Here is a 15,603-nt window from a genome sequence, read left to right as displayed (position 1 = left end):
TTGCACTGTATATAACAGATTTGTATCTAAATTTGCACTACGTATGTGTATATCAGGCCATTTTGGCATGAAAAATGTGATGCCTTCAGTGTGTAAATTGAAGCTCGGTGATCGCTGGAATTTCCAGCAAGACAATAACACCAAGGATACAAAATCTGGTTCAGGGATTGGTCGTGGAATGTCCTTAAATGGCCCTTTCAGTCCATCATTAAAATACCATTGCAAACCTTTATTGGGATTCCAAGGAAGCAGTGGCAGCACAGAGAGAAATAGTTATTTTCACTCAAATGTGTATTAAAAACTTACTTTGACTGTTTACTGAGGTTTTAGTTGATGTGTTTTAATTCACATCACCAGAATGTATTGCTGGTCAGGGGGGGGTTGAATAATTTTGATTGCAACTGTACACTATTACCTATTCAATTTTATTTTATTCTATTTTATAAATTTTGTATTATTATCTCTGTCTTGTTGCTGTTTTTGTATTGTTGTGCACTTACAAATTCCTTGTATGTGTAAGCATACTAGGCTATAAAGCTAATTCCAATTCTGATGATTAAAGGTGCACTCAGTAGGTTTTTCCTCATTATGAATTATTATTATTATTTTTTATTTTTGCTTACCTCTTTCCGCATGTGCTTCTCCTCTTCAGAGTCAGACAGAACTTCTTGCTTACAAGGTCACATGACAAAAATATGTACAGTTGCCAAGGTACATGGCAACTCACCAACAGGCTCATCTCTCCTCTACTAGTGTTATTTCTTCATGTCCCCACAGCTGCAGGCTAAATATCTTCAATAATAAGTACAAAATAATCAGATTTCTATTTTTATCATACAACCACTAACATGTATTATTTTTTGGTAAATGTGTAGTTTTAACAGTCTGATAGTGGAGGTGTTGACAAGTTGTCCACCCTGTTATTTTATGATGCTGTGACTTTTAATTGAAAATATTTAGGCATCTTTACGCAGCAGAGTTATGGCTGCTCTGTGTCTGATTAAAAATTCTGTGTAATGACCTGATGCTACATATAAGCCAGACAAAATTATGCCTGCTCTGACCCACCTCAACCCCAAGTATCCAAGGCAGTCCTGATGCTGCATTGGTTATGTGTAAATGAAATGCAGCATCAGAGCAGACTTAAACTTTGTTGTTGTCACGATAGAGCATATATTTCATAATCTAGTTTCATATTTAAAAGTTAAGCTTCATATTCCTATCCATTGTATATTTCTATATTCATAATTGTACATTTAAAACATTAATATCATAACATAATTTATGCTATTGTAATCGATGTGTAAACGCATTTATTGTTTCTCTAAGCAGCAGTAAACAGTCTGTTTAAATACACCTAAATGGCATTTCTGTGCCACCTTTGCAGTGTTATGAAATGACGTCACACACTGAGGGTGGCATGTGGTGTTAGACAAATGTGGTCAGCATAACATGTCCAGTTGATGTAATTAAAAAAATAGATATATTTATGTAATAAATGTATAATTCATTAAAGAAAATAATCGTGACAAGTTTACAAACATGCTAGCTAGATAATTCACAACCAAAAACTGAAACTGAAACTGAAATTTAGACGACAGTTTGGATTAGGCTGCTGTCTAATCAAGCCTTGAATACTTCGAAAACAAATATCTGAACATACAGCATGTAAATGTTTTGAACCTGATTAAATAACGTTTCCACATTTGTGCACTTAAACTATTTCTACCATGATTATTACATTTTGTGTTCAACAGCGCACTCTTTTGGTTAGTTTTTGTTTCCCAGAGACGTTTTCGAATGAGATGGAGAAGGACAACATCCGTTTGAGACTACATTTCCCATAATGCTTGTGGAGAACAGGAAGTGTTTTTATTTGTCTGATCTCTTTACAATATGAATAAGCATAATTCAGACGTTATAGTGTGTTGATGTTCGAACTGATTGTATATGTATGTGGGGTTCGTCGAACGTCTGTCCCTCGACTGCGCGGCAAAACAAAAGCATGTGGATATAATTTCAACAAAGGTATGTTGTTAGTATGAAACTACTCAACGTTTCTTTGTTTAGAAAGGACGGCGTGAGCGATTTACACGTTGCAAAACATTCTTTAAGTTCGGAAAAATCACCAGAAACGACCAATTATGTAAAAGCTAACCTAGCTGCAGCAGCTTCACGCAGATGTCCGCTCTTAAAGCACACGAGTTTCCATTGGATTTGAGCATTTGCTTTATTTTGTTAGCTTACATTTAAAAAACGCAGTATTCTCTTTATTGCATTAAGGCAATGTCTAATGTGAATGAATGCTTTATTATATAAATCATTTAATAATTAATACGCCGCACATAATTTCTTCCTTAGGGGTCAATAAAGCATACTATATTTAAGCAGTAGTTAGTAGGCTAGAACTATGTATTGTTCATATTAGCTAGTACAGGTCATGTTCAGTCTGTTTTTAAATGTACAATTTTTAATGTTTAAATTTAAATTTGGGATAACTTGCTACGTGCTTACACGTGTCTCTGGGAATTCCCCTACAACAAAGTTGCTAGTTAGTATCTTTTCTACACCAGTTTAAAAAATATTTATATGGGAATACTTGCAGCACCTTGGAGTATATAGCATGATACATGAATATAGTAATAATTCAGCCATAGTCATGGTACTTTGAAACTAAACCCTGTTATCAAAGTACTATTAGCAACAGTAAATAATATCGGAGTACCATAGTAACAGTAATATTGTTAGCCTCTTATACTTTTTGATACAAGTGAATGAAGTGATAAAGTCTTGATTTATTTTAAAAAAGCACCTTAAGTAGTACACACAAGGCTGAAAGATTACTATGTGTGTCACTTAAAAAAAACAAAAAACAGGTTTATTCAGCATACCCACTAGTTTCATTGAAATATAATCCATGTTTTGCTGTTCTGTCTTAAATTGTCTTTCTGTATTTAAAAAATAAAAAGTGTTTTTTAATTTTTGTAGATCAGATCAGACTGGGACCCTTTTTTTGATTCATCCGCTGACAATGGGGCTTCGGTCGGCTCAGAAGAGGCACTTCCCTCTTCGGGGCATCGATGGAGTAGTGCAGCTTTTCCAGTCTGAGCTTGGTAACCCTGAGCCAGATCTGGCCCTGCTATCCCTTGTGCTGGGTTTTGTGGAGCACTTCCTGGCTGTCAACAGAGTTGTGCCAGTCAACGTCCCAGGAGTTTGCTTTGAGCCACTCACACCTGACTGCCTTAACTCCTGCTTCCCTACAGTAGAGCTGAATCTCATATCTGCCCTGTATGAACGCTTCACGGCCCAGATTCGTGGTGCCGTGGACCTTTCACAGTACCGCACACCTTCCGGAGGTTCCAGCCGTGAGCTGGTGAAGAAGGTCTCGGATGTCATCTGGAATAGCCTTAGCCGGTCGTATTTCAAAGACAGAGCACATATACAGTCCCTGTTCAGTCTCATCACAGGTAAAACATCACAAAAAAATCTTAAAATCTCAGCTAGATTAAATCATACTCTTTTTGCCTTCATGTTGTAAGATGTGGCATGCTCCTAAAGCACTTGCTATCAAAATCTGTCTCTCTTTTTTTAAAGGCACAAAGCTGGACAGCTCAGGAGTAGCATTTGCAGTAGTAGCTGCATGTCAGGTTTTGGGCCTGAAGGATGTTCATCTCGCTCTCTCTGAGGATCACGCCTGGGTGATCTTTGGTAAGGGCGGGGAAGAGACAGCAGAGGTCACATGGCATGGGAAAGGCAACGAAGACAGAAGAGGTCAGACTGTCAGTGCTGGAATAAATGAGAGGGTAAAAAGCATTCTCTTATTTGGTGTTTATCACGAATGTGATAAACGGTACTCTATATACATAAACGCATACGTATATTGGTTATTAAGAAATGTAATGTAAGCCTGTTCTGCATCTATTTTTTCCCTCTCTCTTTAGAGCTGGTTGTATCTTAAAGGTTCCTACATGAAGTGTGACAGGAATATGGAGGTAGCGTTCATGGTTTGTGCCATCAATCCATCTCTAGATCTGCATACAGACAGCACAGAGTTACTCCAGCTCCAGCAAGTATGTTTTCAAACCACCCACATTTATTCTATGTTCTGTGTATTCTTTTTTTTTTTTTTTTTTTGCGATGTTGTTTTGTAATTCTTGCACTGTCATTTTCTATACTGTCTACTGTAGCTGTACTGTTTGTCTGCTGTTGTACTCTTTATGTATTTAAGTGCATAAATACACACTCTGCGTACTTTATTAGGATCACTATGGTCCTAATAAAGTGTCAGACATGGTCTCGTTCCTCATCTGCCTCAAGGTTCGATGTGTTGTGTATTCTGAGATTCTATTGTGCTCACTACAATTGTACAGTGTGGTTACCTGAGTTACTGTAGCCTCTCTGTCAGCTCGAACCATTCTGGCCATTCACTGTTGACCTCTCTCATCAACAAGGCATTTCCGGCTGCAGAACTGCTGCTCACTGGATGTTTTTCTTTGTTTTTGGCACCTTTCTGAGTAAACTCTAGAGCAGGGGTCAGCAACCATGCTGGCACGTGGTGGGGTTAGCTGTAAACATGACAAGACTGCTGTACACCCAACAGACTCAAGCAGCGCGTGCAAGCCATTTGTGCATCACAAGCCGGCAGCGCTTCACTTTTGGTTAATCACGCGAGTAATAGCGCCCGCTTTGATTCAGTAAGGCTGCTCAGATGACAGCCTATATTCCGTGTTTCATTTGTTTCTTTTTGCTTTAAGAACAACATGTCATATAATAAGGAAAACACCACTATTGATCCTTGAGATTACCAACCCAGCATACAGGTACACCCTCCTTAAACCATAGTCACATTCAAAATTCCATTAAACGATTAAGAGAGAAAACATAAACCCACATCGTGGGGTTAAAAAATCTGAGTCTATCCAAAAAATTAATTAAACCTACAAATAAAGTTTTTTTTAAGATTTTGCAGGTGTGATTCACAGAAAAGGGCTAAATAGTTGATCGGCTTGTGATTTGGCTACACCGCCATTGACCAGGAAATGGCACTCCATGTCAAAAATGTTGCCGACCCGTGCTCTAGAGACTGTTGTGTGTGAAAATCCCAGAAGATCAGCCGTTTCGGAAATATTCAAACCAGCCCATCTGGCACCAACCATCACGCCACGGCCTGAATCACTTTTTTTCCCCTATACTGATGGTTGATGTGAACTTTATCTAATGCTTCTGACCGGTATCTGGATAATTCTATTCATTGCACTTCTGCCACGTGTTTGGCTGATTTGATAGGCCATGAATAAGTAGGTGTACAGGTGTTCCTAATAAAGTGCTTAGTGAGTGTATATTAATGTATTTATTCTCATTGCATGATTGACATGTTAAGACTGCTATCCTTCTGTCTTGCAGAGATTGTTATGGCTGCTGTATGATCGAGGACATTTGGAGAGGTTTGTTGCATTTCTCCTAAACCCAAAACAAGGATCATAAACAAGATCAGAGTAATTTTTACTTATTATTGTATAATACTCGCTCTAGCTGAATATTTGTTCTCTTTTTTTTTTTTATTGAACTTTAAGGTATCCTATGGCAATGGGGACTTTGGCTGACCTTGAAGACCAGGAACCCATGACCGGCAAGGAAAATCCTCTGTCCATTCACCTTAAGGTAAATGATTACATCTACATTTACAGACACAAAATACATAAATTCCATCTACAGTGCATCCGGAAAGTATTCACAGCGCTTCACTTTTTTATAACACAATTATTGTTATATTACATCCTTATTTGAAAATGGATAAAATTAATTATTTTCCTCAAACTTCTACAAACAATACCCCATAATGACAATGTGAAAGAAGTTTGTTTGAAATCTTTGCGCAAATTTTTTAGTTGTGTGCAACATGCTAGGAGAAAGGAGGAGAAATGCAGGAGAAAGATGTGCTTGGTCTTTGCTTTATTTTGCAGCACCAAGTATTTTTCTTGCATCGCAATCAATTCAGACTGCAAGATCACATTTCAGCTAAGACATCATTTATTTTGCCATTGTGCCAGTTCATTAAGTATTGATGCTGTCACTGAATTGCATAGTATTTAAGTATGGTGTTTCATCCGCATTTATGACTTTACTATTTTAGTGCAATTTGAAAAACGTTTACATTTATAATCATATTTCTACATTACCCACAAGGTGGTGCTATTTTAGGTCTTGTTATTTTATGTAACATAAATGCAAAAGTGATGGAGTTCTGTAAAAAGTTCAGATTCTAAGCTTTCAAATGGTACCTCATATTTCTTCCTTTGTATTCAGGGACTTTTACATTTTTAAGTGTAAACATATTACACACTCTTTGCCCCACCCTGAATTTAAAAGTTTAAACAGGTTCTTAATTTCCAACCTTGCTAATAACAATTATCAAAATGTCTGTGATATTATATATTTCATATTATGTAGGTCTGTATGTTGTTTTGCACAATAATTGTTGTACCTTTTTTTTTATTATCAATTTCCTGTAATTTGAGTATCATCTTATGCATTTCAATGTCCAGTAAACCATGTGTAAGCTGTGCAAATGATCAATGATTTGATCTGTATAAATTATATATGTAAAGACTGCACATGATACCTTAAGTTTGTTTTTGTAAGATTATATTAGGTATTATATTATAGAATTCTTTAAAATTTGGAAAAACAATAATGGTAAGTTTGCTTTATCGTGGACTAATCTATTTCTTTATCAGGCTGTCAACTCAGCTAAGAAATATTACAACAACGAGCACATCTACCCGTTCATGTATCTGGCAGGGTACTACTACAGACACCGAAATGTCCAGGAGGCTTTGCGTGCTTGGGCTGAGGCTGCATCAGTAATGCAAGAGTAAGTTTATCAATACAGAAATTTGCTCATTACCTGATATTGAGTTCTCAGTTGCATCTTTTAAAGTAATGATGCATAACTTTGTCCACTGTGCAGTGAATTAATTCAGATTTTCACTCTTACTACCATTTTTTTCAGCTTGTGTATCATTTTATTTAACCGCAGGGGGCAATGTTCCTCTGTAACTACTGCTTAACTACTTACTGCTTAACAGTTTTTTTTATCATGTTGCATAGTTCATCCTAAAATGAAAATGTTCTAATTTACTCACCCTCATGCCATCCCAGATGTTTATGACTTTCTTCTGCTGAACACAAATGAAGATTTTTAGAAGAATCTCAGCTCTGTAGGTCCAAGTGAATGGGATCCAACATTTTCTAGCTTCAAAAATCACATTAAATTCAGCACATAATTAATCCAAATCACTCCAGTGGTTTAGTCGATGTCTTCTGTTGCTATTCAATCGGTTTTGGGTGAGAACAGACCAAAATATAACTACATTTCCACTATAAACCTTGAATATCAGCAGTCTCATTAGTGATCATAATTTCAAGCTCTATTACACTTCCTAGTGCCATCTAGCACTCTACACATACAGCCTAGAGACTGCAATGGCATGATATACAGTGAACAACGAGTTACAATTCGGTCTGTTCTCACCCAAAATCGATTATATCCAGACATATGGATTACTTTAATGTTGACTTTGTGCTTTTTTGAGCTTGAAAGTTTTGGAACCCTATTCACTTGCATTGAATGGACCTAAAGAGCTGAGATATTCTTCTAAAAATTGTTGTATGCTGCAGCAGAAAGTCACTCTTTAATGCTTGTAATGAAATAATTTGATTGTATTTTTTTCTAACCTAAAACATTAACCTAAATCTTTGTTACTACAGCAAAATTGTTACACATTCTTTCTTCAAGCCTTTTGAATGTTGATGCTAAATGGAAAATTTGATGGTTGCCAGCATTGTCTGTGTTACCTCATGCTGTGTGTCCTTACACAGTCATTAGAAGCCTCATTCCTGCTTCAGCTTTGGCATTGGTCCCTCTCGAGAGACAATCTGTACTTTCCTCTCTTTAAACACACAGCGTAGTGGATTGAGTGCTAAAAATAATTTATTCCAATATCCCTGTACCCTGAAGGATGTCTGCACAAAGCATGCCTAGATCTACTGCTCACTCCCATCCACTTCCTTTTCCAGCTCTTCCTGTTTCCTCTTCGTATAGGACAACATTAGCTATCTCTCCTGCCCTCTGTCCCGCTGACGTGTTTTAATGTTTGTTAGTGTCGCTTGGAGAAACAAAAAAAGTGTTTTATATCAGAGTACCTGCATATTTTACATATTAGGGCTGTCAATCGATTAAAATTTTTAATCAAATTAATTACATGGTGTCCCGATTAATTAATCGCACATACAAATATTTGCTGAGAAAGCCCCTTATAAAACAATAATTCAATATATAATGATTATACATATTTATATAAATATATAATTATACATAGTTATCTTTAAATATTTTAAAATTATATATATATATATATATATATATATATATATATATATATATAGATAATTAAAATGCATTACAGACTTAATCTCTGATAATGACATTAACATTCGGCTTTAGAATACAATGTATTGTTTACTACCATATTATTGAACATAAACCAATCATTGGCACACAGTTCACAGCAATCCATTTCACAAGTGAATTTACCAGTCAGTTTTAGATTTATTATGAGGGCTTGTTTAAGGACCCGTCAATTTACACCTGCGTCAGACATTTAATTTTTTATTTTTTATTAATGCTTACAAAATGTTTACATCTAGAGCCAAGAGGTATATTAAAACAAACAACAACAAAAAGGAAAATAAATAAATAGTTTAATAAAAATATAAAATTGTTTACATATTTCAATACACTTTACAGCTTTCTTGTTACTCAAATTCGAAGTTGTTCTTAGGTATTGCTGAACCTCTGAATTAAAAATTAAAACTAATGGTTTATAACCACCATACTTACATTTATGAATACTAAACATTGCCAACAAAAGCAGAACATTAATGAAATAATATTCCTTATGAAGAAACATGTCATAGCTAAAAAAAAAATGAATAAAACATTTTCAAAACAAAGCTGAAAGCTGGGAATAATATGATCTCTAACAATCTTGCAGAAATCAGACAATTTCACAATTAATTCAACAAAATCACAATTAAATCTCTCTACAAGAAAATCATTTGTGAGGTAGTACTTACAAATAAGTTTGAAGGAAATTTATTTGATTTTATTCGTGATTAAATATTTATGGGTAATTTCCAAATTTTGCACCATCTCAAACCAGCGTCAGACATGCTTGTGTAGTGTCTCGGTTGCGTTGCATCATAAACATAAAATGTTTAGGTCACTGTTTCAAGTTAAATATAGTTTAATACTCAATCTTTAAACACATCTTGAGATCCCTTAGTTTGGATTTGCGCTCCATCAAGTGTTTTGAACGCAAGAAATTGTTTTCTTCACAGTATAAACTGTGTTGCTCATAGAACTGATATTTCACTTACTGCCCTCTGGAGTAAACAGGTGGTACTACAAGCTTGCATTTATCAGGACTCTTCCTTATTATGGTCCGGGGGGGGGGGTTGCGATTAAATGCGTACATTTTTTTAACGCATTATTTTTTTGTAATATTAATCGCACTGAATTAACGTTAAATCAACAGCCCTAATAAATATATATAATACACACACACACACTTGAAGTCAGATGTTTACATTAGCCAAATATATATAGAACTCAGTTTTTCACAATTCCAGACATTTAATCAGAAAACGTTCCTTGTCTTTGTCAGTAAGGATCACTACTTTATTTTAAGAAATGTCAGAATAATAGGAGAAATAATTATTTATTTACATTTATTCATTTAGCAGATGCTTTTATCCAAAGCGACTTACAAAAGAGGGAAACATAAGCAAATCTTCTTAAGGAGACAGTGGTACACAAGTGCCATATTACAACGTTTCACTACGATCAGAATAGTATTCAAGACCAATACAAGTGCACATTTTTTTTGTTAGTGACTAGTTAAGTGGTCTTGGAAAAGATGTGTTTTAAGTAAGTTTTTGAAGACAGAGAGTGAGTCTGCTTCACGGATGGAGTTGGGAAGGTCATTCCACCAACGTGGTATGATGAAGCTGAAAGTCCGAGAAAGTGTTTTGGTGCCGCTTTGTGTTGGTACAACAAGGTGACATTCCTTAGCCGACCGCAGGCTTCTGGTGGGTGTGTAGCTCTGCAGAAATTATTTTAGGTATGTTGGAGCGGACCCAGTGACTGTTCTGTATGCCATTATCAGAGCCTTGAATTTGATACGTGCATCAACCGGTAGCCAGTGGAGATAGACAAAAGATTGGTGTAAATCCTTGTCTAAATCCTATGTGCTCTCTTTGGTTCATTAAAGACCAGACGTGCTGCTGCATTCTGGATCATTTGCAGAGGTCTAATTGCACATGCAGGAAGGCCTGCCATGAGAGCGTTACAGTATTCCAGTCTAGTTATGACAAGTGACTGAACAAGCAGTTGTGTGGCATGTTCAGATAGGAAGGGTCTTATCTTCCTGATGTTGTAAAGTGTAAATATACATGATCTTGCAGCCTTTGAGATGTGGTCAGTGAAATTTAGTTTATCAATGGTTACCCCTAGATTTCTGACAGTTTTTGAAGGCGTTACTGTAGTCGAACCCATCTGCTCGATGATGTTGTATTCGACAGCAGGGTTGGCTGGAAAGACTAGGAGTTAAACCAGTCAACCACAGTTCCTGTAATACCCAGTGAGGAGAGGGTGGAGAGCAGAATCTGATGGTTGACTATGTCAGAGGCTGCAGAATGGTCCAACAGAATCAGTACGGATGATCTGGATTCAGCTTTCGCCCATCTCAGAGACTCAGTGACACACAGCAGGGCAGTCTCAGTGGATTGTCCACTTTTGAAGCCTGACTGATTGTCATCCAGCAGTTTGTTCTGTGATAGATATACAGAGGTTTGATTGAAAACTGCACTTTCAAGTGTTTTTGCCATGAATGGGTTGAGAGAGACTGGTCTGTAGTGTTCTATTTGTGTGGGGTCAATTGCAGTTTTCTTCAGCAGTGGGGTTACTCGAGCCAGCTTAAATGTAATGGGGAAAAATGCCTGTAAGTAGAGACGTGTTGATTTATGTTTGTGAATGCAGGTAGGATGGACGGAGAGATGGCCTGGAGAAGGTGAGAAGGAATAGGGTCAAGGGAACAGGTGGTGGGGTGGTTGGAGAGGAGTTTAGTGAGTAAAATGTGGCTAAGACGTCAGCGATGTGTCAGGTGGTGGTGAGGGAGGGCAAAGCAGTGTGTTGAATGTTCTTAAAATACATCCACAGGTACACCTGCAATTGACTCTCAGATTAGTCTATCAGAAGCTAATTGCCTAAATGCTTGACATCATTTTCTGGAATTGTCCAAGCTGCTTAAAGGCACAGTTAACTTAGTGTATGTAAACTTCTGACCCACTGGAAGATAAAAACACATACTAAAGAAAATCTGTACATTGATTCACAAAGCCAAGGACAAAATGTATTATTTAATCTCATCATAACCTGTCTTGTGTTGGTCTACAGTTACAACTACTGTCGAGAAGATGAGGAGATCTATAAGGAGTTTTTTGACATCGCTAATGACGTCATTCCCACCCTCCTTAAAGAGACAGTGGCTGCTGTTGAAAGTAGTGGAGAAGGGGCCGAAGGGCCAGAAAAGGTAGTGTTGTTCATTTAAGAAACGCCAACATGTTAAAGGAATGGTGTATCCCAAAATGAAAATATGTCATCATTTACTTACCCTAATGTTGTTCCAAACCGATATTAAGTCTGTGGAACACAAAATGAAATGTTCTGCAGAATGTTTTAGCTGCTTTTTATCACAACACTTGTGGATTGAGACTGTGGCTGTCAAAACATGCATGATAAAATAGTCCATACAACTTGGTCACTTGCTATACTTTAGCTTTGTTTGTTATACAGACTGAAATGTAAGTCATTAGTCATTGAAAATGTTACCCTTTTCTTATTGCTTTCAAATCTCATTCATGCTTCTGCATATTTGATGTGTATGACATTCTTTCTTCTGCTGAATGTAAACAAAGACTTTTAGAAGAATATCTCAGCTCTGTGGGTCCTTACAATGCTAGTGAATGGTGATCAGACCTTTTTGAAGCTCTAAAAATCACATAAAGGCCACATAAAAGTAATCCACATGACTCCATTGGTTTAATCCATGTCTTCAGCAGCAATGTGAAATGTGTGGTTGGAAATAGATTAATATTTAAGTAATTATTTTCTATAAATCACCACTTTCATGTTTACTTTCAAAATGTAAAAGAATGTGAAAGTGGAGATCTATAGGAGAAAAGGACATGCATATTAATCTACTTTTCACCCACACATTATATTTCTTCTGAAGATATGGAGTTAACCACTGGAGTCATATGGAGCTTCAAATATCTGGTCACCATTCACTTGCATTGTAAGGAGCAACAGAGCTGAGATATTCTTCTCAAAATCTTTGTTTTGCTGAAGAAAGGAATTCATATGATGGCATGAGAGTGAGTAAACTATAAGGGAATTTTTGGGAAAACTATCCCTTTAAATTTAGCACATCATACAGTTTCAAGACATGAGAACCCATAACAAGACAATTTTTTTAGGTTAACTGTCCCTCTAAATATATTGATTATATTATTTAAACAAAGTTTTGAATTAATCTTTACTTTTTTTCTTGTCCTTTAATTATTATATCATAAAGGACCAGCCTGGACTGGTAGCTGCCTTGTCTGCCCTTCAAGACCCAGAGTGCTTTGCTCACTTATTAAGATTCTATGATGGGATTTGTAAATGGGAAGAAGGAAGTCCCACACCAGTGCTCCATGTAGGTTGGGCCACCTATTTGGTCCAGTCCCTAAGTCGCTTTGATGCACAGGTAATAACTGTTTAACTTCTGTATTTATAATCATTATAGATCTTACAAGACTTGAAATTCCTTTTATTTGTATTCTTCTTATTCTTCTCCGCAATGTGCCACCTTGCACATGCAGTGTGTCATGGCAAAGCCAAAACTCACCTAAAACTTAAACCATATTCTTTTACTGAAGTATTTTCTTTCTGAATATGCATATCTAGAGTATTAATTTGCATTGATTGATACAAATTTATAATCGCACACTAATTATTTGGTCTTCCTTAGATTAGGCAAAAAGTGTCAATCATCACCAAAGATGCAGAACCATTGGATGACGATGACCAATCTAGTGACGACCCGCGTGAGGGACGTAGGCGGGTTGCAAGACGAGAATTCAAATTGGATGAACAAGCAGGACCGTCTCTGCCTGGTGCTGCCTTGCCCACTCAAAATCCCATGCCTAAAAAGGTGGGTGGGGAAGGAGGGCGCCAACGTTCCTCTGTTGGAGCTCGAGGAAAAGAGGCAGATGGCAAAAATGAGCCATCGTCCCCAAGCCCCACACCTTCACCTCCTCAGCAAACCGCAGTGCCAGGAGGGCCGGTGGTGATATTTCACAGTGAAAAGATGAAGGGAATGAAGGGGCTACTCTCTGCAGCCAAGGTCAACTCTAGTGCCATTAAACTGCAGCTCACAGCCCAATCCCAGGTCCAGATGAAGAGACAGAAACCCACACCTTCTGGAGACTACACCTTGTCCTTAATTAAACGACCTCGCAAAACTCTTTAAAATTCCATTTACAGTTTCACCTGGAGGAAAGTTCATTAGTTTATCTGCAAAAGAAATGGTAAATGTTTTCATAAACTAGACCTGAGTTTATTTAATTGAGTTGCCTTAATTCTGTATTCCGTATATTCATAACTGCCAGCTTTCATAGGTGGCTTCAAGGTTATGGTAGTGTCAAGTATCCTTTTTGAGGGATGCAGTCCAGTGATGCTGTTTAACCGTTTAATAATTTTTTCAGTGTTAAAAGTATATATTTCCATCAAATAAACAACTTGGGGGAAAAAAAAACTAGTCAGTGTTTTGCTGTCATTTATTGACTGTGCACCTACATTGTTGTAAAGTCTTATTAAATGTAAACAGTTACAATGTAGTTGCCCACACTGCCCATTGAAAAGAATGATGTTTTAATAATAGAAGAACAACATTCATGTTTTTATGCGAGGCCGTCATATTAGGAATAATATTAGACTGGTCTTAGATGTGATTAATTATAATCATTTTATGGAAGATGATAGTTTTATTTATTTTTGTAAAGCTTTTGATACGGTGAATCATGATTTTGTTTTCGAAGTTATCAAGTTGTTAAGGTTTGGAGATATGTTTTTGAAAACAGTTAAAACATTATAAAGTGGATGTAATAGTTTGGTTAAACTTGTTAACGGTACTTCTCAAAGATTTGATATTAATAGGTATTAGACAAGGATGCCCTCCTTTTTATTTTTGTTAGTCACTGAGGTTTTGGCAATGCATATAATGAAAAATCAGTTTAATGGTATCAGCATTAGGTCCAGAATTTAAACTAAAACCAGTTTTCTGATGACACTGCAATATGAAATAAATTATAATAATTGAGCTACCAAATGTAATTAGATCTATAGAGGCATTCACTTCTATTTCAGGCCTAAAAATACATTTGGATAAATATGTGTTTCCCCATAAAGAATGTTATTTTACAGAAATAGAAAGTATTCCAGTTAAACCAAAAATGTACATGTGTAGTAATTTGTAAGAATTAAAAACAAAGGATTCTTAAATTCTGATCCAATTATTGAAATAAGAAAATTAATTTGCTTCATGAGGGATATATCAATATTTGGAAGGGTATTATTGTCAAAGGTGGAAGGAATATCTAGATCTGTGTATATTTCTTTAGCATTAGATGCACCTCCTAAGGTGATTAAGGATTTAGACAAGATATTTTATGACTTCATTCGGAGGAAAAAAACACATTATTTAAAAAAGGAGGTAATTTGTAACACTAAAGAGCAAGGGGGACTTGAGCTCTTAGATTTTGGAACACTTAATGACACTTTCCAAATGGTTGATAGAGCTTATGAAGAATAAGAAAAGTATTTGGAACGTATTTCCTATATACAGATTTAATAGTCCTGTGGTTATGCACTTTTTGTTGAAGTGTAATTTTTCTGTTGACAACATTCCCAATCAAACAAGCCCTGCTAGCTTTTGATCTACAGGCACAATTTCCCACCACAGATATTTCATATGGAACGACAAAGACATACTATTTAAAAGCAAATCACTGTTCTATCATACTTGGGTCAATGAAAGGATTATTGTATTTTAGTTGTTCTGAATTTCTTCCAAAATGTCAAATACCAGTTAAACCAAGAGATCTTGCCATTGTTTTCGATGCAATTCCAAAAAATGCTAAGTTACTTTTAAGAAACTCTAGTTCAGTGGAACTCAACATTGATGATTTTTGTGAGCATATTTATATTGATAATGTTGATGTTTTAAAACACCAATGTAGCAATAAGGTCATAAGATATTATTTTTGTTCTGTTTCATTTCTTTTCATTTGCTTTTTTTTTTTTTTTTGTATTCTTTATTTGGTAATCTATATTGGGACAAAGTGTGGAAAATACAAAATACATTTTGCATCAATAACAAAATTAAAGCAGTATCGTATCTTACAAAATACTGCATAAGATTTATCCAACTAAGCAAG

General features: G+C 36.1%; 1 protein-coding gene across 2 annotated transcripts; it reads left to right on the top strand.

Moving 5' to 3' along the window:
* The first annotated feature begins 1,954 nt into the window (after positions 1-1,954).
* On the top strand, positions 1,955-13,931 carry LOC127656581 (menin-like). Of its 2 annotated transcripts, none has more exons than XM_052144966.1 (10): positions 1,955-2,028; positions 2,989-3,467; positions 3,595-3,803; positions 3,942-4,070; positions 5,404-5,444; positions 5,574-5,661; positions 6,738-6,874; positions 11,519-11,654; positions 12,699-12,872; positions 13,137-13,931. In XM_052144966.1, exons 2-10 carry the CDS (start codon positions 3,032-3,034, stop codon positions 13,635-13,637), a joined length of 1,851 nt encoding a protein of 616 aa, XP_052000926.1. In that variant the 5' UTR covers positions 1,955-2,028; positions 2,989-3,031; the 3' UTR covers positions 13,638-13,931. The 2 variants fall into 2 exon arrangements, with proteins under 2 accessions (XP_052000926.1, XP_052000932.1); XM_052144972.1 differs by having other exon boundaries at positions 1,975-2,028; positions 2,994-3,467.
* The last annotated feature ends 1,672 nt before the right edge of the window (positions 13,932-15,603 follow it).

This window comes from Xyrauchen texanus, chromosome 2 (genome assembly GCF_025860055.1).
Source record: "Xyrauchen texanus isolate HMW12.3.18 chromosome 2, RBS_HiC_50CHRs, whole genome shotgun sequence".
Taxonomy (NCBI): domain Eukaryota; kingdom Metazoa; phylum Chordata; class Actinopteri; order Cypriniformes; family Catostomidae; genus Xyrauchen; species Xyrauchen texanus.
The sequence above is the reverse complement of the archived record's forward strand: the minus strand, read 5'-3'. Positions and strand labels throughout refer to the sequence as shown.

Bases quoted from the DNA above. Each gene is read 5' to 3' on its own strand.
- LOC127656581 (XM_052144966.1), top strand. From the start codon at position 3,032: ATGGGGCTTCGGTCGGCTCAGAAGAGGCACTTCCCTCTTCGGGGCATC. The intron at 3,468-3,594 runs GTAAAACATCAC...CTTTTTTTAAAG, and splicing joins CCTGTTCAGTCTCATCACAG to GCACAAAGCTGGACAGCTCA. The intron at 12,873-13,136 runs GTAATAACTGTT...GGTCTTCCTTAG, and splicing joins TAAGTCGCTTTGATGCACAG to ATTAGGCAAAAAGTGTCAAT.